The sequence below is a fragment of the Pseudonaja textilis genome, chromosome 1 (genome assembly GCF_049901715.1).
Source record: "Pseudonaja textilis isolate UNSWEBS1 chromosome 1, rPseTex1.2, whole genome shotgun sequence".
NCBI lineage: Eukaryota > Metazoa > Chordata > Lepidosauria > Squamata > Elapidae > Pseudonaja > Pseudonaja textilis.
Genome location: NC_141990.1, coordinates 285,157,575 through 285,181,518, shown reverse-complemented (window position 1 = coordinate 285,181,518; position 23,944 = coordinate 285,157,575). Strand labels below are relative to the sequence as shown.

Genomic DNA, 23,944 nt, shown 5'->3' with positions numbered 1-23,944 from the left:
TCTGGTATTGTTTACAGAAACTGCCTCTCCGTTAACCCTTATTACATTCTTGGCAGGACTAGACTTCCTGTCTCAGGAACGTGTCTGGAGTTTTTTCCCCACTCCTTTGCTGGTACTTTGCTTGTGTGGAGTGACCATTCAAAGTTACAATGGCACTGAAAAAAGTGACTTATGACCATTTTTCACACTTATGACTGTTGCAGCATCCCCATAGTCATGAGAGGCCAGGCGAGGAGATGCGTGCCTCGCTGAGAGTGATATTGAGTTGGCCACGCCCAGCCAATAACATGACCATCAAGCCACGTCCACCCAGTCACATGACCACTAAACCATGCCCACCAAGCCATGCCCACAGAACCGGTTGTTAAAAGATTTGAATCCCACCCCGACTATGAATAATAATAAATTCCTCTTATTGTTTCCAAGACTATGTATTTAACCAACTAGTTAAATATATTCCTAAAATCTATATAGTAATTCTCTATTTAATCTTGCTCAGCTCTATGTCACTTATATATGTATGTTCTTGACTTGCCACAATGGAACCCAAAATTTCTCTTGCTAAGTAGAACAGTTGTTAAGTGAGTCTTGTCTCATTTTTACAACCTTCCTTGCCACCACTGTTAAGTGAATCACTGCAGTTTTTAAGTTAGTCACACAGTTGTTAAGTGAATCTGGCTTCCCAGATTCTTTGCTTGCCAGAAGATCACAAAAGGTGATCACATACCTGTGGAGCACCACAGCAATTATAAATACATGACAGTTGCCAAGTGTCCAAATTTTGATCACAGGGATGCTGCAACGGTCGTAAATGTGAAAGATGATCATGTCACCTTTTTTCAGTGCCGTTGCAACTTTGAACAGTTGTTAAATGAATGGTTGTAAGTTGAGGACTACCTGTATATGGGTAGAAGTGTTAAATTAATTTATAGAATTCTTGTAAATTTGATTGTCCAATTAGCAATGAAGACAATGATTTTCTCTTGAATCATCTGGCTTCATTCTGTACTTAAGACAATAAACTTCAAGCAAATTGATTTGTCTTTTCTTCTTCAATCACAGTACAGATTACTATATCAAAAATTATGGGTATTGTTACAGAACATAGTCCTGTGATGGCACGCGAACCTATGACACGCATGCCGGCAGTGGCATGCAGAGCCATTTCTGCTGGCATGCGAGCCATCACCTGGAACTGATCCACTGCACATGCGTATGCGCCCCCTGACAGCTGATTGTCAGGTATCTGCCACGCATGCTCAGGGAGGCGGGAAGCATGCAGGGGGGTCACACCGCATGCACAGAGGTACGTGACACAGGGAGTCGTGCATGCATGCGCGGGGGGGGTAAGGAGTAATGGGTGCATTGGATCATGGGTGCAGGCATGCGTGCGTGCACGCACACACTTTCGGCATGTGACGATGAAAAGATTATCCATCACTGACATAGTCCAATTACCTGCATAATTAGAAGTGTACTTAAATGGAACTTCTGCATACCGTAGCTATGTTTAGCAACACAGTTTTGGTAATTAAATTATGTTGCAGCATTTCTCAAACTGCTTGAATCCTAGTTCATTTTAAAATGTATACTATCTTCCTGACTATTGTATTTGCAACCATCTTTTTCATGGGGAAAAACATAGATTTTTCCACACGCAACTGCATGCAATCAATGTAAGGCTCAGTAGTAGCGTAAGAAGCAGACTAGACTGATAGTGGGCCCCAAAGCCTCACGCTTCTGCTTCAGTATATACTTTCAAACACAACACATCTGCCATTGAACAAAAACTCTCTTTGGCTCTACTTGTTTAGGATATTTTTTTTCCTGACATGTTCTATTTCTTCTAGGTTTCTAATGTGAAAGACTACAACATTGTTTGAGAACCACATCATTACTAACCTTACTAATGTCTCTTTGTATACCTCACATAACTGCCCATGTTTATTTATTTGAAGATACCAAGATGTAATTCTGCTTAGTTTTATAGTATGACTTCCCTGTGAATGTATAAAATGGGATGACTGGGGATTGTAATAATATGCAGGAGCATATACAGAGGTAATTATAAGAGTACATATCAAAGTAACCTGTTAAATATTTAGGGTTTCAGTGCAGGTGCCATCCTTTTCGAAGTGAAGTTGTTGCGCCCTTCCTTCCAAAAGCACAGAAAGAGAGGAATTTGGAAAGTCAGGATTACAGAGGTAGGCTGAATTTACCAGGGCATAAAATACTAATTCTGCAACTGTCCCAACAGAAATTGGGTGCAATTATAGCTCTATTAACAGTTAAATTTGTCTCACTCCCATGATGTGTAGAACTGCAAATAACTTTTCTAGATTCAAAGTCACCTGCAGTATTGTGTCTGTAAAGATTCTCAATCATCCAGGTCATGGTTGTCCCAAAGTGCTTTCTCAGGTGGCAACTGGAGTTTCTTACTTTTTCCTTGACTTGGATGACTGAGAATCTCTACAGACTTTTAGCTATGCAATTTGGGATAAACACCCTTCTAATGGTGTAGGAATATGAACAGAATTCCAGAAAAATTGCAGACTACAGGAACCATTAGCATTATTCAAGTGACCCTGAAAACACAGATAAAACCTGACCCTGAAGACACAGATAAACCTCTAAGTGCTTCAAGGACCCTCTAAAAGGATGCAGATGACCTGCTGTATGCAAGGAATATAAATCCTTCCATTCCCAACCATCCAGTCAGAGCTGAAGAAGCTTCTTGGATGAGAAGCAAAACATCTTCAAAGAAAAAATAGGAAAGTCCAATTGCCTCCTGAAAAAGCACCTTTGGGACTGCAGTATTGTAGATAGTGTAAAGTGTTCAATTCTATGTAAAAAGTGGTAGTGGTTTGAAATAGAGGAGGCAATGATTTCTAACATTTTTTAAATAACAGAGTACATGTATTGTGTACTAAAATGTACGCTAGATTGGAAGAAGATTCAGAATGTGTTTAACACAAATGTAAGGTTTTTGTAAAAAGAAATATATCTCATATTGTACCTAATCTCTGAGAGCAGGCATAATTTTTCCTTGGATACACCTAGTTTTCATTTGGAATAACTTATTTTAATACACACACGCATGCACATACACACATACACACATCAAACATGACACAATCCTCATAATTTCAAGATTGCATATTATTTTTTTCCCTTAGATGCACAAGAAGAATCTCTTCAGGGTCTACTTTCAGAATGGGACAATCCTGTGTTTGCTCAATATCCAGAGGTAGGTAGTATTATGTAGCATTTATTTATTCATTCATTCATTCATTTTAATTTTTGGTAATCATGAAGTATTTATTTATTATTGTCTTTAATTTATTGGTGACCCATTTTACCACAAAGTAACACTGGATGGCTTATAGTATTAAAAGGATAAAACTATACAAAACCTATACAAATAGAAATAAATTACTATAAAAACACTAACTAAAAGATACGGAGGGAGTAGGATGAGCAGGGGGTGGGGGGTGAGTGAGATCTGTTGTTAATATATCAATCATCCCCAATGTGAAGCCCTCCCCATTGGAGCCCTGAGCCAACTGGCAGAGCCAAGTCTTTAAGCTCTTGTAGCAAGTCAGGAGAGTGGAAGCCAATCTCAGTCCAGGGGGCAAGATATTCCAAAGGGCAGGAGTGTTAACAGGGAAAGTTCTTATTATTTGTTCATAATTATTTGCATTGTATATTATAATATTAAAACTGATTAAACTTATTCATGCTATTATTTTTTGGTGTAGGTTTTAAAGCACATATTAATTATTCAAAGCAATTCAAAAGTAGAGGAAAATATATTTTAACGTGTTCAGAAGTAAACCACCCCCCGAATCTTATTTTTACTATTGTATCTAGGATAAAGTATGTTGTTTTAGTAGTCTTATCATTTAAAAGTTTCTACTACTTTTACTCATAATTTTCCAAAAAGTTTCCCCCCCCAATTTACTTGATAACTGGATTATTATAAGACCCATTTGTATCCTAAAATAACTGTAGCGCTCTCTCCAAATATTTTCAGTCCATTCTGGCAATTAAATAGATGGGTCTTGTCCCTATGGTAACTATATATGGTAACTGTAAGTCTGTGTGCTAATTCTATAAGGCTACGCACATATTGTAAAGATGTATTGCTTCCTGGCTGAGCTTGGTGGAGTTTTAAAAAAAGGTCTGCATTTGAATGGGAGACCAACGGGAGATCCTAGTTGCCTTCTGGGTGCTGGCATGCGAGCACAGGCGTGCAAGCGTACGCACAATTTTCAGCACAAGAGCCCAAAAAGGTTAGCCACCAATGACTGCCCTCAGTTCAAACTGTGAATTCAAGGGGAAAAAAACATCCTGGAAGAATGCAATGGCAAAACATTTTCATATCACTGGCAAGTAAATTGTGACTTTTGGGAAGGTATGGTGAACTGAAGATGACTCTGTGGAGCCAGTGACTGGCAAAAACCAAGGAACTAGTAGCTAGACCTACTTCATGGAATCTCTCCATATTGTGCATCTATGACTTGGTTTTAGAAGGATTTAATTGTTGAGCGCACAGAAGGGGAAAAAAGAGGCTTAGCAAAATTGTAGCGGCTGAATCTCAACCAGCTTTGCACTAAAAAATAGGAAACATTTACTTTTGAGAGGGAAGTTATTTTTTAAATTGGTACAAGGAGAATATTCCCAGCAAAAGTAGACCTTGTTTCCCAAATCAGACTCCAGAACCATGAATAAATTGTGTTCACCATTGGCTTAAGCCAGGATAATTGGATTATTAATAAGGATAATTAATTCAAAAGCAGTTGAGAATCTCTGCAATTTGTTTTTAGAATGATACCTAATTACAATATAGTTTACTATAGTTTTGTTTGTCTTTATCCTCCATATCAGACATGTTGACATTAAAGTGGGGGTGTGTTTTTTTTTTAGTCTGCCATTTTCTTATCTAGTAACAATTCTAAGAAAAGATTGTTTATCTTACAGGTTGCTCTGGATGTTAGCAGTGGGCAGGCAGATACCCTTGCTGTGAAAATACATAACATCCTCTATCCTTATCGGTTCACTAAAAAGATGATTGATTCTCTGCAGGTGAATGTGTAAATAGCAGCACTGCAACTATCACTTGAAATAGTACATTTGAAATTGAACACTTGTACAGAATACGCTTATTCTGGGTTGTAACAATCTATGGTAAAATAGTGATATTGTTAGCAAATAATAATTTGCAGATCCATATTAACAATGTCAAAATCTAATGAAATCACATGTTTTTATTTATGCTCTAGAATTCTGTTTTTTAAAAACTGTTATTATTTTTGAATAATTTATAGGTCCTTAATCAAGTGGACAATAAATTTATTGCATGTTTAATCAACACTAGGGAAGATGAGAATGAACATGCAGGTAAAATGCAATTTCTTCTTATAAAAGAAACTTTTAAACTTTCTGTAAAATTTAAAACTTTTTGTAAAACTTAGTTATACATGAGATAATTTCATAGCTGCGAGAAAGATTAATTGAACAAAATCGTGCATGTTGTTTTCTAACCATTTTAAATCATCCCAAGTTACTCATTATTTTAAAAAATAAAACTGGAACACCCTAATAATAATGCTTTACTAAATAATTATTCTGCCTAACTGCCAGCAACTCTTTTATACAGATTCTACTATTGAATTGCTAACACCTATATGTATATATCTGTTTATTAACTGGAAAATAACCACACACAGTGGCTTATGATGAAATGCAGAACAATATTGATTATTCAACTGCATTGGTAATATTGATTCAAGGGGTTCAGTCTTACTTGAAATAATATAATTAGGTGAGCTCCAAAACATTTTCTTGCAACTGTTCTGTTCCCTCAAGGGAAGAAAAAAGCTGAACTGAAAGATTTCTAATTCAAATTTCTATTTGTTTGAAATGCTTCTCATATAAGCTTGATAAAATTGCTATCCTACATTCTAACCTACCTCACAAGCTGAGGATAAATTGAGGTTAAATTTAGAACTGGTGTTACGTGTTAAGATGATGAAGATGCTATTTTTATGGCTCTAGATGGGAATCTTCTTGTACTTGTGGATCAGCATGCAGCCCATGAGCGTGTCCGTCTTGAGCAACTTATCACAGGTACAGCTTCAGATGGTCAAAGAAAATACTTTTACAGCTGCTAAAATAAGCTGGAAGCTGAAAAATCAAATTTATTGAGATACAAATATATATTTATAATTAAAATGACTGTATGATATTAATTCATCATTGATGATTAGGAATTCCTATATAGATTTTATTGGAGGTTCTGTAAATGTTTTAGTAGAATATGAATAATTTCCATTTTGTCTACCACAAAGAATGGCATTTTTGAGCTTTACCAGAATCTGGTCATAGTTATGAAAGATACCAGCAATTCTTGTAATTTATAATAGTTCACTGACCTCCAGATCAACAACAGCTATGAATTTCTTAAAGTGAAGACTCCAAGAGAAAACTTGCTTCTATGGCCTGGCAGCAATAATTGGCCAAAAATGTGAAAAACTGTCTGGGATGTAAGAAGTGTATATTATAGGCTTTAAATGGAGTCATTTATAGTTATGACAATTTGCTCTACTATTTCAGAGACAATAATTTGTTGATAAAAGTGTTATAATAATTGACGCCTTGGTTAATATTGACAGTTACAGTGCAACCTTAACAAGACTGCTGCCAAGGTTAAATAGTATTTCTTCTTTAATACTGTAGCATAGGTTGCCCATCAGTTGCTGGGTAGAATAATATTTAATTTCTTAGTGAATATATACGGTCTTCAAAACATCATGAACAGTGGTTTTGTTGCTCTATTATTAGATTCCTATGACAAGCAACATGAAGCACTGGGCAAGAAGAAATTATTGGCTTCTACTTTGTCTCCCCCATTGGAGATTGACGTAACAGAGGATCAGAGAAGACTCTTATGGTTGGTACTACTCACAGCATCCAACATATTGACTGTTCCTTCAAAAACATAAGGGTGCTTTCAGATTAGACTTTTATTGTGAAATCATTATATTGATACTTATTCTTCTGAAATGAATTAAAAATAATCTGAATTGGATAAGATCCTATAAAATAAATAATATTTTATTGCTGAACTGATCAATGAGTAAACGGTCTGCAATAGATTCTCCACAAACTTTGACTCAAGAAGTGATTGGTCTTTATTAATTGTCACACCTATTTGAAAATTTGAAGTAATTTGTAGTTCAGGAGTTTCAACATTGGAAGAGAACTAGAGCAGGGGTTGCCAACCTTTTGGACCTCAGGGAACACCAAACTCATAATTTTAGATCCCAGGGACCACTAACCGGTTCTGTGGGCATGGCCTAATTTGTGGGTGTGGCTTGGTGGTCATGTGACTGGCTGGGCATGGCTTATATGTAAATATTATAAATATATAAATATTGAATTTTTTATTTAAAAAAGAGCAACTTTTACTCAAAATCAGGCAAAGCAGGCAGATTGAGTTGCTCACAGAATCACAGATTCATTCAGAGATCTATCTATCTGCCATTGGCTAGCTCAGTCTGTCACATAAAATTTGCTTGCAAGCAAACTCATAAAATTTGCTAGCAAGCAAACTCACAAAATTAACTCACAACACACCATCCATGTAAATATTGAATGTTTTATTTAAAAAAGAGCAATTTTTACCCAAAATCAGGCAAAGCAGGCAGGCAGATTGAGTTGCTCATAGAATCACAGATTCATTCAGAGATCTATCTTCCATTGGCTAACTCAGTCTGTCACATAAAATTTACTTGCAAGCAAACTCACAAAATTAACTCACAACACACCATGCATATAAATATTGATTTTTTTTATTAAAAAAAGAGCAACTTTTACCCAAAATCAGGCAAATCAGGGAGACTGAGTTGCTCACAGAATCATTCAGTGATCTATCTATCTGCCATCAGCTAGCTCAGTCTCTCAGTGCCGTGAGCCTGCACTGAATTTGCTTACAAGCAAACCTTCAGTCCTAAGGGGAGGTTCGACTGTGCTGAGCCGAAGATCTAAAGACTAGCTAGAAAGCAAGAAATCCAACCATTTCCTGCTTCCTAGCTAATCTAAATCTCCCGGCACAGCAGAACAGATGATGTTCGGAAAAAGGAAAAATAGCAATTTAGCAGGCAAGTTTGCAGGGTAAGAAGTGAGTGGGAGGGAAGGGCTCCCGCGGGCCATGTGGGCGGCACAGCCTTGTGTTTCTGTGCAGCCTGGATTAATTGCTTTGTGGGGGTGCTCTGGGTGAGATTTCTCTGCGGCCCACCCAAATTTTCTCACGGCTCCCAGTGGGCCACAGCCCACCGGTTGGCGACCGCTGAACTAGAGTATCTGAGCCTGCTCATTAGAATTTTTGTTTAACTTTGCAGGTGCTGTCATAAAAGTCTGGAGAATGTAGGCCTTGAATTGCTGTTTCCCCAAAACAATCTCTCTCAGATTCTAGTTGGGAAAATGCCATTGTGTTTTATGGAGAAAGAAGCTAATGAATTGCGACGTGGAAGGCATACCGTGACTAAGAGAATTGTGCAGGTGAGATATAAATATAGGTATTAAATGATGCTTGCCCTAATTCACTGTTCAACACAAAGTTTGGAATTTCTACTACATAAAAAACTATCTTCCAGTTTTTTTACTTTGAAGTCTGAATAAAATCCTGAATAAAATGTAAGATAACATGTAGAGTGAGAAAAGTCATGCTTTTAATTGGTTTAGCTTTAGACTAAAGTTATAATTAGCAGTTCTATATCAGGATGATCTGTGGAAATTGGATATTTTCTTGTAGTATGCTTGTTCTTTGAAAAAGTTGTGCAACCATTAGGGTTATTTTAGGTTTTTAGTTTATTGAATTAAAAAAGCACTTTCAAGAATTGTTTGAAGTCTTATTAATAAACCTGCTACTTCTGAGTTGGTACTGATTGTAGCCTTTCTAATAAAGAAGCGAGCTATTTTTCCCTCCAGTTGGTTTATGTGTATATTGGCAATCAATTTCTGTCCTTGCATTCAAAAAAGAATATACTCAGTTTCTGATAATAGTGGCTTTGCAAAAAATTAACTGAGAACTTGCCTTTTTTAAAATTTAAAGTATATATCATTGCATTCTGATACTTCTGTCATTATTTCATAATCTTTTTTTAGAGGATAACATTTCTTTGTAAACACAAAACAGAAACTGAATTCTGACATCATATTTTGTTTATTTTTTTCAGGAGCTCATTCAAGAACAAATTGAGGTATGGTCTTTGGAAGATTATGTATATAATTTGAAAAATGCTATAAAATGGAAATGTTTTACTAAATACATTTAAAATGAGAAAATGTACATTTGATTTTTTGTCTATCCATTTTAAAGTTTTGGTAGGTTCCCGTTTTCATCAGTAGCCAAAATAGTTAGAGAAGAACTTCATTACGTTGCTTAGTATTAATAAATATAAAACATATTAGCTAATTTTAAAAGAGCATATCTAGAGAGCAGGAATTTTCCAGAATAGTTTCATAAAAGTATTTAACTAGGGAATCCATCTTTATTTGGAATCAAAGGGAATTTCTATAAGTGACGTGAAAAACTGTGACATGGTCCACATGGATTAATATTTTGTTGTGAGGATTTGGAAATGAATGAACTTATATATATCCTCACTAAAAAAGTAATCAGGGAATCAGTTGATTCTCATTTTATAATGTGAATAATTATAAGGGGAAAACAATAGCAAAACCAGCATTAGGAATAAAAAGTTGTATCAAATTCATTTGTTTGCTGGTGTCAAACATGACTCCAGATCAGTGACTTTAATATATGCGTTAATACCTTTTTTTACCTCAAGGGTTTTTAAATAACATGTTAGAAATAAGTTGATAGATCTAGGACAAACTCCATAAATTTAATGTAGGTATTTAAAATTATATATGTTATTAAATTCAAATTAAATACAATTAAGTACAGTTTAATTAAATACTTCCCATATATTTATTATTTTCTTTTTCTATCATATGAAAAAATAAAATTGAGCAGCAGCTTTTGGAGGAGCTCTGGCACTATAGCTAAAGTTTTCAAAGGCTACAGGTTGTAATTTGTACATCTCGTTATATCTAACTACTAGTACTTTTCATTCTTCATTCAACGTTTTTAGAAAATCAACCAATATACTTCTATTTTCAGTTACTACAGACAACTGGTGGGTCACAAGCGACGTTACCATTGACCATTATGAAAGTGCTAGCTTCCCAGGCCTGCCATGGTAAGGAAAAGCTTGTTTAATGCCCTTTTGTTCTGAAGCAAACATGCGGTCACTGAAAAGTCAGCAGTAAAAGAAAATAGAAGGGATCCATTATTTTTCTTGCTGAAGAATTTGGGACATAATTTACACATTGGTTATGCTTTAGATGTATGTCAATTTTCTTAGTAATTCTGAATCAGGAGGCAAACAGAATCAGCTCTTATTCCCTGTATCACTTGCACTTGGGACTTTCTCCGATTCCCACCCAGGACTCATCAGGGTATAATTGCCCAAGTCATCATTTGGTTTTCAGCTATTTCAAGTGCCCCTGAGGTGATCCCTGATAATTTGAATTGGTATTTGATCATCTGGCACGTGAAAGACATTGTAGCTCATTCTTCATGGAGGGATTGTTTCAGGGAAAGGAAGCTCTGCACGCTGGTCCCAACCCAGCATTCGGCCTTCTTCATATTTTGTATGACATACTGTATATTCTCTACTTTAGCAAAGAAGCTGCCAAAAGATGATGGCACCAAAATGGATATTCCAATTTGTAATCTGAGGCCTGAAATTTCAGAGACAAGTCCAACATAATTTTCTGCCTTGCCCCACTTTGCTAATCATAAAGCTGTTTTTGCCATCGGAAACTTCTAACTTTCAAAAGAACCAAACAAAAGATGATGGGTGGCTTGTCGGGTGAGCCTCAATACAATGAGAAGTTCAGAGAGAGAGAGAGATCCATTGGATCAAACAACTGTCCCCAGTATGGGAGGAAACCTAGGCCAGCCCTTGAATATATGTTATAGTTTTAGCAGGCTACATAAGTACTTTAGTTTCCCAGTGGCTGTGTTCATAGAACCAGATTAGTTAGGGACCTAGCAGATGCAGTTGCACGTGTAGTATTTGGGTTTTTTTAACCTTTTATTTCTTTTTGCAATGTAGTATTTTTTCAAATAATTTTAAATTATAAATGAAATAAAAGCAAATACTATCAATCATTCCTTGCCAAGGAAAAGTCAAATAAGGGATTCCAGATATAACTATTTTCTCTTTTTAGCCCTTTAGAATAAGCCATCTTTAAAACTATATTCCTCTTTTATCCATATAGAATAAACCAACTTTATAAATCTTCCCTGAATTTTTAAGGTCTCACTTTTAAACCCTCTCAGAAAGAGACCCAGAACTAGTTCTTTGTTCATCTGTTTTTGTAGTCACAAGTCTTTCAATACTTATCCTTTCATTTGTCCCTCTCAGTGAAATCTTTCTAGAGCTAGACCTTAAAATAATATTTTATATATATCTAGTAAAAAAATATCCAAATCCATTTCCTGGTATAATACTTGTACAATTCCTTGGGGAATAAATCATCAGTATGCACTATATGTCCATATCTTTTTTCATATCACTGCTTATCACAAATCTTCCTTCAAAATAATTTCAGAATTACCAGTTAAAGCTTGTTCTATAACTTCATTACAACATCTGTTCATTTTATCAAGAAGTTTGTCTATGTGCTCAAAAATATTAGCAAAAAGTGTTCAGTAGCTTTTGTTATAGAATTCTGCTCCATTCTTTTTTTTAATCTTGTAATTGCCTCTAGTGTCCAGTCTTCAAAGGGCCCTTATCATAAAATCCCAAAACAAAACACTATTTTCTTATAAGAAAATTCATTCTAATTAAATCAAAGCTAAAATTCCAAATGAATCTGGCCCTATAATTCATCATTAACCATCTGAAATCCATATTGTAAGTACCCTTTTCCTGTATTATCTACCCACCCCCTCTCCACCCCATACAGGTAGTCCTCAATTTACAACCATAATTAGAACTGGAATGTCCATCACTAAGTAGTGAATCATTTTACAACTTTTTTTGCCATGATCTTTAAGTGACAGATGGTCATTAAGCAAATCAGGCTTCCACCATTGACTTTGCTTGTCAGAAGCGCCCTGTAATTATAAAAAAATGGCAATTACTTGTCTGGGTTGCTGCAACCATCATATATACATACCGGTTGCCAAGAAACTGAATTTTGATCATGTTATCACAGAGATGCTGCAATGCTTGTAAATGCAAGTGTTATAGCCCCATTGCAATTTTGAAAAGTTGTTAAATAAATGTTCATAACTACCTGATTTGTTTTGGGGGGGAAAAAGAGAAAAAGGGAGAGAGAGAAAAAAAATCAGTTATTTTTTTTTAAAAAAGAAGGAATACTTTTTTTGGCAATAAAGGAAATAATATTTTTTTGGAAAATAAAGAAACTAAAGAAGAGGAAATAATTATTTTACCACAAAACTCTCCTACTCTTCTTTCTTTTCAGGTGCTATTAAATTCAACGACAGCTTGACTTTTGATGAAAGTTGCCATCTTATGGCTTCTTTGTCATGTTGTCAACTGCCTTTCCAATGTGCTCACGGGAGACCTTCCATGTTGCCTCTCGCAGATGTGGATCATTTGCAGCAGGAAAGTCAGGTAAGCACAGAGCACGTAAGAAGTACATTGTGTTGACTGTTACTCTGCTACCTGTGTGCCAGTTTCATTTACAATGGGCTTTGGTAAAGTAGAATCATAGTTGTGAGATGGGTGCCTCTATAAATCGTTTAAATAAAGGAATAAAATCTCTTCTTGCAGTTGAATGTTTTAAGTTTAAGATATTTAGTATCAGCTGAAGAACTTTGTCCTATTCTTTTAATCTGAAAGAACTGAAAGAATGTCAAAATACTGTATGATGTTGTCCAAAGATCTTGTGTCTTGACAGCCTATATCCAAGTTATTTTTTCTATTTTTGTGCCTGCATACTGTGAAAATGTAAAGGTAAAAAGGTCCTTAAATCAAACACTATTCCTGACAAATACATCCATTAAGTTTTTGCTGTCAGTGTTATAGAAGCAATTTAGCTTCTAGTAGTAATCAGGGCTGAGCTTGCATAGCTTGGTATCAGTCAAAATGGGCTAGGTGGTGCTATCTACTGAGACATAATATCCTTATCTTTTTTATAGTATAAATTTAAGTGAAAATTCAAGATTAATTTCATAATAAAACCTTTGAGCTGGATATAGGTATGTCCAGAAATGAAAAGCTAAAAATAATATTGATTCATTGAGTAGTATTTTGTACGCCATATGCCTATCCTATGCAGACTATAAATGGGTCTATTGTGAACTAATATTCAGGTTTTACATGCAAAATCAACTAAGGAAAATGCCAAAATACCCATAAAAGTACAATTTTGGCAGTCTGTTAATTAAGAACTAAGTTAATTCATCATAATTTGTGCAGAACAAAAAAAACACGTAAGATAATAGTGAAAGTACTATGGCCTTATTTAAGAATTGGGACAATTGACACAATATTGTTATTATTTGTGTAGGTATTTATGTGGGACTATACAACTTCTTTTTGTATAATCCCTGCAAAGGAATAAAAAGGAAATTGAAAGTGAACAAGGAACAAACACATTATTCATAATAATTGGTCTTCAGTGTTAGCAAGCAACAAGACTATAAGCATAACAAAACTTTGTAGATATTAATTTCCTTGTTCCTTGATATCTTTAAGTTTCATTCCTTTTGTTACTTTTATCAGCAGTGGTCAAAAGAATCAAAATGGTGAATGAAAGTAGATGATCAATGCCTGCAGCGTATGTCAGAAAGGATTGGGGCTTTGATCCAATCGTATCTACCATTTTGATGCTGTTGAAAACCTTTCAGACCATCCTATGATCATAATTATTGACATCACTAACAAGCTGAATATATATTAAGGGAGCTGGATTGGAAAAAAATGAATATGGTATTAAAATTGGAGGGAAAAAATATAAATAACATGCTGATGACCCTATTCTGATAGTTGAAATATGTGGTAGTAGTAATTAAAAGTCAAGGAACAGTGGAAATGGGACTAAAAGTATATATAAAGACGACCAAATTAGGTACAATAAGAATTAACAATGAAGATGTTGAAGAGAGCTTTTGCCTTTTAAGATCAACTATAAATGAACAGCAGCCAAGAAATATGCTGCAGACTAGCATTTTGTAGAGTAGCAAAGAAGTCCTTGGAAAAGCTATTCAGATGCTGGGATTGTCAGCATCTGCTAAGAACAGAATAATGCACACAATGGCATTCCGTTCAACTTCTTTTAGAAGAAAAGTTGGACTTTGAAAAAGCAGGATATAAAGACAATTGTTGCTTTTGGTGTTGGAGAATACTATGGACAGCCAAGAAAACAACCACATGCATCATTGAAGCAATGAAGTTCTCACTTGAGGCACATATGACCAGGCTGAAATTATTCTGCTTCAAACACATTATATGAAATACTAGTTCTCTTGAGAAGTCTCTGAGAAAGGTGGAAGGAAAGAAAACTGGATAACCAATCTCCAGATGGATAGACTTAGGTATAGTGGCAATGGGTGTGCCATTGGAAGACCTGAAGGACCTGAAGGACAGATAGTCATAGAATTATTAAGCGTCAGCACTGACCTGATGGCACATAATCAATCAATATTGGTATTATTACCACTAACTACTGTCATCAATAACAGAACACAGCACTCATTTTAAAATAATTTAAATTGGGTATCTCTATTTCTATCTCTATCCGTCCAGCAGTTATTGTTACAGAATAGATATAGCGATATTGTTAAAGGGCAAAATTTCCAAAGGATACGTTTTTAGTTTGGAGAAAATAATTAATTTGGGGGGGAGGATTACTTTAGACACTTATAGTATCTCAAACTGCACAGTTGTTTACCATTAAAATTCAGCAGCAAGCTGCATTATAGACCCTGCAGACTACACAGCAATTTAAGGGTAAATTCTGTAGAAATCACACAAAGGCTTAGGAAGGGCATACACAGCCCATAAGTTTTGGATCCCTGCTGTTATTTCATTCTACGTAATATGCAACAAATTTGAAAATTTGTTAATCCGAATGCCAATTAATAATAGAGGATTGTCTAGGTCAGGGGTGGGCAAACTTTTTGGCTCGGGGGCCACATTGACTTTTAAAATTTGACAGACGGGCCGGGTCAGCACAAGATTTTTTGGGAATTGCCCCCCCCCACCCTTCCCCCCCTTCTTCTCCTCCTTCCCCTCCCCTCGGAGGCCCCCTGAGTCAGGAGTTGCTATCGCCGGCGCAGCTCCGCGGGGCTCTAGTCCCGCGTTGCCTCGGGAAGGGAAAGGCAAAAAGGAAGAGCCGCGGAGGTGCTTTGCAACGGCAGCAGTGGCACCGGAGGCTCAGGCTCAGCGACCTCAGCCCCACCACCAGGAAAGCGGCTGCCCAGCTCCATGTTGTGTGTGCGATTTTATGGCGCGCGGCGCGGGGTCTCTTTTGGCCGGCCCCAATTTTTTTTTTCAGAGGGGATTTTTTTTTCCAGAGGCGGACCGTATTAAAATGGCCAACGGGCCAGATGTGGCCCGCAGGCCGTAGTTTGCCCACCCCTGGTCTAGGTCATTGTCTTAATTATTGTCAATGAGTCATTGGCATTTTTTCCCTACAGCCGAAACCTAATCTGGCCAAATTAAGAAAAATGGTTAAAGCCTGGAAGCTCTTTGGGAAAGAAAAAGAATCTACTGCGAAAGTTGAAGCCTCAACAGTTCTATGAATACAGGTGCTATTTAAACACTAGTTTTTTTCCCCTGGTATTAAGGAAAATGAAAATTCAGTATTTGGAAAGGTGTCTTTGGAACAACTATATGGTAGTCAGAATCAACTATTTTGTTCCTTTGGGGAACATGGAGTAATTTCATGTGCACTGGAACTGTTTTGGTAATTTGGGGAAAAAAAGTTTTTTTTTTTTTTAAATGAATCCTTGCCTCTTTTTACCAAAGTAGTTTCACATATTTGCAAAACTCTGACTTAAACAATAATTATAGTGTTTTGTATCAATTCATAAAGGGAGCTAAATTTAGATTCTGATTTCTAGTGCAGTTTGTACTTTTTAATGAATTGCTATTTAAAAACAGTCTTCCATTTTTTTGCTATTGCTAACATGCAGCATAGATTACTTTAACTTTCTTAAAGTATATATTACCTTTAGATGAAAGCAAAATGAGAATAGGTTAAGCAATGTAACTTCCATTTTATATTTAGTCAGTTTTCTATTTTATCTCCTTTTTGAAGCTTTTTCTATGTATTTTAGAAAACATTTTTCAATAATTTAAAAGCAATCCTTCTTTTATGAGATAAAAATATGCAATTCTGATATCCAAATGTTTTAAATTAGAGTACAGTACTCACAATTCCTTATCACTGACCATAAAGGCAGATGTTTATGGGACCTGAAATCCAAAGTACCTGGAGGACTAAGTTGGCTATTCCCTAATTAATATGGCACTGGCTTATGAAGACTTTCGAATTTTGTGGGATATTACTAATAAAGTTGTTGAAACATACCTAGAACACAAGTTCTCATGCTGACAGAGAAAGCATAGCTAAAAAATGCTTATAAAGATAGCACTTTCGTTTTCTGTAGTTTATTTATTTCCCCAATGAAAATATTGGTATTTGTTATATCATCCATTTATTCTGGAATAAATTAAGCCCACAGCGCAAAGTTTCAAAGTTCACGATCATCGGGATGATAAAGTTCGCTCATAAGACGATAGATATAAGAAGGAGCATTGCCTCCAATGTTTGAAATGAAGAGTGTGATAAGTTCTGGAGGAACGTAGTCAAAAACTGGACAGTAAACATTGACCTTTGACAGAATCTCTCCTGAAAGAAAAAGATTTACATGATTGGAAAATGACCAGTAAAACAAAAAGAGAGACAGAGTGACCAGCAGATATGTCTACCCAGAGCAAAAAAATAATTTAGTCTCATATTATTTACAGTAAATTATTTGCACCACTGAAAAGTAGTTATGACTCATTAAAGAATTACTGATTTCAGTGTAAATGCATTCAACTAACTGAGAACTTAGTTACATGCATCCTGTAAATCTAGGTGCGCTGATATTCTATCTTAAAACAAGGCATTGCTATGAGGAGGGGAAACTGCTGATCTAAAACTTCTACTTCCCCTTGAGGCTCTGGGACTAGATGAAATATCTACCAGCCCCTTAGATTAGCATTGGGTATTTTCCCACCCACTGATTTACAGCAGGTATTGGGAGCATAAATACCAGTGAAAACATCTACCTAGCTACTTTGTTCATGTAGTACAATAGTCCAGCTGCCAGAATGGTTCCATGATGAGAATTCCCATTAGAAAAGGTTAGATGCTAAATATCCTAAATTAATCATTAAAAAGTCCAAGTTGTAAGCAAGTGCCTCCAGCTTGAAGTAGACTAATTTTGCACAACATGCTGAAGATCACACTTGGAAAAATTGAACAGGGCCAGGATCCATATTTTTGTTGGCTCTTAAGTGATAAAATTTAACTCATTTCTCTATCCCTCTTAATGAACGAAATAATTTACCTTCTGTAAAAGGGAGTACTTCCTGTGGAGACACAAACTTGTGGAATGAATCCTCTTCATTAAGAAACTGAAAATGAGAAGAACAGGAGACAGAAGGATTAGACATAATCTCAACTACTCAATATTCCCCTGCTCTGTAACATACGTTAGACCACAAACTTCATTATATTACAATCCCATGAAATGAGAAATAATTCTCTAAATCCTACTGTAAATAAAACTAATAAAATAAGTGAATTCAAAAACCTGTTTCGACTGCCTAGTTTTTGACAGATGGTTAGAGCCAAAGATTTAGCCATTTCTGACTCACCCAGTTGAACCTGAAGAAAGTTTTGATAGCACCCCTACTTTGCCTCCACAAGACTGATCAGCCTTTTAAAAGTAGCAGTCCCACCTTATAAATTGCTAGCAACCTGTGGGGATCGGGAGATCACAACCACTGTTTAAAAATCCCTGCTGTATGCCATAAATTTTGTTAGAAAAATGCATCACAGAGCTCACGGTTTCAGAGATAAAGATATTCAGATTCCTCTCTGAAAAATACACTGCTTGCTTGCAGACCACTAGTGGGATTTCATTTTTCCAGTGCATTCTTCTTCATCTTTATATTGCCACAGTAGCATTTTTGTATTTCTCTCAACCAAGGTACAGTTCAACAATCACTACACTTGCCTGTGGTGTGAGTTTGAACATCGGTGCACAGACAATAAGAGGGGTAGAATGGTGTTTGGCTGCTAGTGCCAGAGTATGAGTTCCACTGACAGCTATTAATGCGCCATTGGCCAAAATGGTTTTTGTTCCAATGATAACCTGCAAAATAGAAGTGGACAGTGAAAACTGCTTATCATAACAAAATAAAAATTAATCTACATACGATTAATAAATGTTCTCTTTCTACATCATAATCTAAATGTTGGTTGCCAGAAAACATGGTAAATTGTGGTCACATGACTGTGGGATGCTGCAGTCATAAATGTGAGTTGTCAAAAGCCCAAAATACAATCACATGACCATGGGGTATGTATGTGTGGCCATCAAAACTTTGAATAGTTGCTAAGCAACTGGTCAGAAGTCAAAGACCACCTGTAAAAATAAATCTGGATAAAGATACAATTGGTAAGATACTGTATCATCAACAACAATACAACAGTGCAAGATACACATGTGGTTTTTGTTTTTCTCTATGAAAATCTATTATTGGATGTTTTACCAGCAACAAGAAAACATGTCAACTCTGAAGAGACAAACTCAACCCCAGGAAGCCCACCTTGTTGACTCGAGACATAACAGCGAAGATGGCTGCATCACTCATGACTGTGGTTTCTATATTCTCTTTGGACAAGCTGACAGCCATTTCATGGCCCTGCAAGAAAAGAATAAGATATGGAAAGATTAATATTTGGAGAGATATAACAAGTAAACATTGTGAGTTACACATTCCAAAGGTTCTTGAATGCATATTATCAAGCTAGGCCACACAAGCAATTCCAATAAGTTCAGCAGAAGAAAGAAAACACAGTGAGATATCTGGCTGGGTAATTTTTAATTGGGTAAGCAACACTGCATTTCTGCTTCACAAAGTCTACTCATTTTATCGTAGTACATTTTTATTTAAAATGATGTTCCATGCTAAGGATCAACACCAAATAAGTTCAAAGATTGCTCACATAACAAGCCTTTACCTGGCAAAAGGGAGCACATTCAGCCACGATGACATGGAATTTCCTTTTACGTGCTGCCTCTTTCAGAAAAGCCTCCACTGTGTGTGAATAACCAATAGTCATGATCACCTCATTGGAATGGATGTGTTCCAAAGCCTGAGTGGAAATATTTTCAGTAGTGCTCTCTGCAAGGAAAAGAAATCTAGTCATGACAAAAGAGACAAGACAACACAAATTTGCCAGACATTGTTCAACGTTTCTCATAATTCCATGGACATAAACCTCTAAGTTAACTAATTTTAACTGACATGATTATGAAGTTTTACTTAACAGAACATCCTATTAAGTCTACATTTCCTAGAATTCTCAACTTAGAGAATCAGTAGTCATGAATAAGTGAAATATAGTAATAAAAATTGGGCGGAAAAGCCTAAAGTAGGATGTTACAACTATGTTTTTAAAAAACCACCTAAATATTTGCTGACAATGCATAGGATAGGAATAGGCCATTTTTTGACACTGATGGACACAAGATAGTCTTATGATGTAGACTTTTTAAAAAAATAGTCGTTGGGTGTTGCACATTTTAAAAACGTATTTGATTGAGCATGGCTAATCCTAAAGGATATTTTGACATGCATGGCATCTTAATTCATACCTACCCTACCTCTGGAATGCTCTACATCAGTATTTTTCAATCTCAGCAACTTTAAGATGCATGAATTTCAACTTCCAGAATTCCTAGCTGGCCAGAATTCCATAATTTATTTTCTAAGACTATTGTTGTGGTTTGCCGGCAGCCAGTGCAGACGACAGCGGAATCGGACAGTGGGGAAGAAAGGGGATCAGTCCAGGAGTCTGGAAAGACTTGGATGAGGATCCTGTGTCCGATGCAGAGATGGGGCCGGGACCATCTGAGAGTGGGGTGCTGCCTCTGGAGCCTTCGGAGTCTGGCAGCAGCGAGGCAGAGGACCCAGGGGAGCCGGTTCCCAGTGCGTGGGTTGCCAGAGCTGCTAGAAGGCAAAAGCAGCTGAAGCAAAAGGAGCGACTCAGGAGTAAGACTGGGAGGTGATTGCCCCTCCCATAAGGTATAAAGGACAGACAAAGATGATAAAACCCTTGCAGGAAGTAAAGTGGTTCGTTAGGTTCAGATTCATTCTTGAAGCTCTTTGTACTTCATTGGACACTTCTATTATTGGCAGTACTTCACAGAAAAGAAAGGTGGGTGCTTATCTCAAGGGACTGTTTGAGAATTCATTACCAGCTGGGAATGAAAGTAATTCCCAGTGATGCAATAAAACAAGACTTGTTTTTAAAATAAGCATGTGAGTAATTACGGTCTTGGAAGCCTGGTCAGAACCAACTATCTGGATTCTGGAACACATAAGCATTTTTGGAAATGATGTAAATTTTGGACGCTAGTATTTTACAATATGCCAAAATCTTATTTAAAATCAGGTGAGAGTCTGCTGATTTTTAACAGATTCATGCACATTACATTGCACACCTTAATTTGTCTTTGCAATTAAAATTGGAGGAAAGGTTATTACGTACAACCTGCTTAATTTCTTAAAATTACATAGGCAAAATATTTACTGTAAGTGTTGTTCCATTCAAGGCAATTACTACTTAGCATTGTCCAGTTCACAAATCAGGCCACATTGCCTCTGCATCATTTAAAATATAACTAGCACTGAAGTCTTCCTACAGTATTTCCATTTCCAGTATTTCCAAATGGAAGAGTTCTGTCTGCTGATTGGAAGGCAGATTAATGCTGCAATTTAGGATGTAAATTAAAACATAATATTTTACCAAGAATTGTTCAATTTCCAATTCCTTCTATTTTACCATCAGCTTCTCTTACCGAGTTCAAGTAACAGCTCTCTAATAGCATCGATAATATTGGCCCTTAGTGGCTGATAGCAGACCTTGAAATCTTCACTGAGACCTCCTGAGGTCAGAAGTTTGTGCAGAGATTCTTGCTGGTCACTCTCTTCACTACGTCCTCGGAGCCTGTGGAACAAAGAATTTCAGTCCAGGCAAAGTGAGAAAATGTAATCCTAATAAAAGCCTATACTATTTGCTGGTCAGAGTAACATGGTCCCTTCAAAAGATTTAAGAACTTTAAAAGTCATGTCTCTGGAAGGAACATTGCTCAAGCTAAACGGTAAGAGAATATCGAGCAAACAAAATGGGCTTAAAACAGCTTTAGTACAGTTTTGATTCTTCAAAATTAATGTTAAACAGAAAATATCTTCTTAGAGGATGCCAAAATAGTCAAAATAAGACAAGCTAAAGCAAGCTTACCTGCTGTATTCTTCACGAATTATTTTCAGTACTCGTCTCACCATGTTACCTACAGTGGTCTCAGATGGTTGGGCTGCACTCATTCTCTTACTTTCCTTACGAATCAAGTTCATTAGCTCTCCTGAAATGAGAGAGAGATACTTCTGGTAATTCATTATATAACTACAGTTCAATCCATTTCTTCCCTCAAGTACTTACTTAACTTACATTCTGTTCCTCTATCTTCTCAGTTAACTGGACCAAAATTTTATCATTAAACTTTAACCTGGGACTTTTGTAGTATTACATGACATTATGTGTGCAATTATCTAAATAAGAATTTCCATGACTCGTTCGTTTAAACCAAATGCTATTATTGCTATTTTTAATAAACTCAAGATTATACACTATAGGGCATAATGAATATGAGACTGATTCCATCTCTATTAAATTTTCAACAGTCCTTCGAAAGACTTAGCTATGTTATCAGGGTTGGGGGACCCAAGGGAATGGTGAGTTTTTGAGATGACTCCACTATATTACTTACTTATAATTACTAATTACTATTAGTAATTATATCTTCATTGATTTAATGAAACAAATAATTTATTAAATAACCAGTCCCTAATGTTAAATTGAGCCAAGGAGACAACTAACTGGCAATCATGAAAGGCTGTCAATATTCAGGTAATATGTATTTTCAAGAGTAGCCCTACTGTGGTATTGTGGTACTGTGGTATTTTACATGCAGTACTTTACATACAGTAATCTACTTATAATTGCTGCTAAATCCAATTGTATCTACTGTGTTAAATGTAATCATGAGCATGCAGTCTTTCCCACTGGGCAGCAAAGAATTCAGAAGTATTTCATGCTATGAAGCTATAAGTGAAAGCAGGACTACTTCCAGATTAAACTGAATTTCAATATCCAAACCAGTTTTCTGCTGACCAAAATTTTTTCATCTTGCCTGGCAGTATCTATCACAAAATGCTCTTCAGAAAGTTGAACTTTGACAAACTTCCATATCAGTTATTTTTCCTTTTAATATTAGATAACATTAATGGCTCCTAGTTTCTCTCCTAGAACTTCATGGAGATCAGCAGTGTCTGCAGGAGATGTCAAAGAGCTAAAAATACTTTAAAAACTTTTTTTATTTCATGCAGTCATTATGATGGTAAAAGAATAAGCCTACTTTGCTACCTTCACTGCCTGGGAATAGTAGCATACTACTAACTAAATCAAATATAGCTTGTTTTGAGAGTCTACCATTTCTTATGTTATCTTTCCCTAACTTAAACTAAAATGGAAAAGATATTTGGAAGGTGCAATATTCACATAATATCTTTAAACACATATTAGCAAGCTCATTAAAGTTAACCGTAGCCCAGCCCATATTGGTTTATATTTCAGTGTGTAATAAAAATCCAAGCAATATATTTGGTAAACCATCATTAAGAACACCATCTCTTCCATACGTCAATAAAGGTGGAAGAAAACTTTGCAAGCTCATTTAAGAAAACATGAAGATACACTGGGTGCCTGGGGTGGGCTTTAAGATGTCCATCCTCATCTGTGCAAAAAGATGTTATTGGCACATAGTTTGAAACTCTTTAGAAACGGATGTTTCTTTTTGGAAATGGATCCATGCCAATGAAGTTACTGATAACTATTTGCAGAGCTTCCGTTCCAAATACCAGAGAATGTTTTGACAGATACATTTTGTCATCTAGGAACTGGAGAAACAAAACGCTGGAATTTTACAATTAGCCTTTCTCCAGAGCAGACTTCCGTCGCAACTGCATATTCTAGGTGGAAAGAAAAATTATATGCTGTGCAGTTAAACAATAGTGTGCTTTACTGATGGAACCTATTACGGAGGAGCATCAAAGAAACCGAATGAATTAAGAGTTGAGGAGTATGTTCATTTTTCCTGCCTTGGAAAGTAGAGTTTTCTGTTTTATGCCAAGCCGGGGGTAAAGCTGGATCGAAGCAACGAGGCTGAATCCAGCAGCCCGCGAAGGCATATAATAAGCCTATGCCTGCTCCGCTTCCTCACCAGCATTGTCCCAGCGCCCGTTCGCCACGATCTTCCGCAGCAGCCCCACTGTCCGTCGGGCCACCTCCCCTGAACGAGGCAACTTTCCGCCTCTTTTCAGAAGCATCACGAAGTCTTCGATCTGGCCGGAAAGTTCGGACTCCTTCTTGGTGGTCACGACCGACATTGCGGCGATTGAAGCTGAAGGCTGAAGGCTGAAGGGAGAGCAACCACCTCAGCGGCGGAACGAGAAAAAAAAGGGGCTTTAGTTGCAGACCGGACCTTCGT

The 23,944-nt window shown here is 36.5% G+C and overlaps 2 protein-coding genes across 4 annotated transcripts in view; one reads left to right on the top strand and one right to left on the bottom strand.

Annotated features, from left to right (window-relative positions):
* Positions 1 to 17,916, top strand: part of MLH3 (mutL homolog 3) — a 23,213-nt gene extending 5,297 nt beyond the window's left edge. Inside the window, exons 3-14 of one of the 3 annotated variants that reach the window (XM_026711819.2) lie at positions 2,106 to 2,204; positions 3,177 to 3,247; positions 4,981 to 5,085; positions 5,328 to 5,400; positions 6,058 to 6,129; positions 6,844 to 6,952; positions 8,403 to 8,562; positions 9,240 to 9,263; positions 10,190 to 10,268; positions 12,568 to 12,719; positions 15,749 to 15,859; positions 17,684 to 17,916. In XM_026711819.2, coding sequence (XP_026567604.1) covers positions 2,106 to 2,204; positions 3,177 to 3,247; positions 4,981 to 5,085; positions 5,328 to 5,400; positions 6,058 to 6,129; positions 6,844 to 6,952; positions 8,403 to 8,562; positions 9,240 to 9,263; positions 10,190 to 10,268; positions 12,568 to 12,719; positions 15,749 to 15,853 — 1,049 coding nt within the window. In that variant the 3' untranslated portion in view covers positions 15,854 to 15,859; positions 17,684 to 17,916. The remainder of the gene's footprint in view (positions 1 to 2,105; positions 2,205 to 3,176; positions 3,248 to 4,980; positions 5,086 to 5,327; positions 5,401 to 6,057; positions 6,130 to 6,843; positions 6,953 to 8,402; positions 8,563 to 9,239; positions 9,264 to 10,189; positions 10,269 to 12,567; positions 12,720 to 15,748; positions 15,860 to 17,683) is intronic. The other 2 variants (XM_026711827.2, XM_087921959.1) reach the window with 2 other exon arrangements.
* Positions 16,709 to 23,944, bottom strand: EIF2B2 (eukaryotic translation initiation factor 2B subunit beta). The gene is made up of 8 exons (XM_026711840.2): positions 23,678 to 23,944; positions 21,640 to 21,760; positions 21,197 to 21,345; positions 19,354 to 19,517; positions 18,939 to 19,034; positions 18,344 to 18,481; positions 17,672 to 17,738; positions 16,709 to 16,965 (listed from the first exon to the last, which is right to left on the bottom strand). The coding sequence occupies exons 1-8, from the start codon at positions 23,841 to 23,843 to the stop codon at positions 16,808 to 16,810; spliced, it is 1,059 nt and encodes a 352-aa protein (XP_026567625.1). The 5' UTR covers positions 23,844 to 23,944; the 3' UTR covers positions 16,709 to 16,807.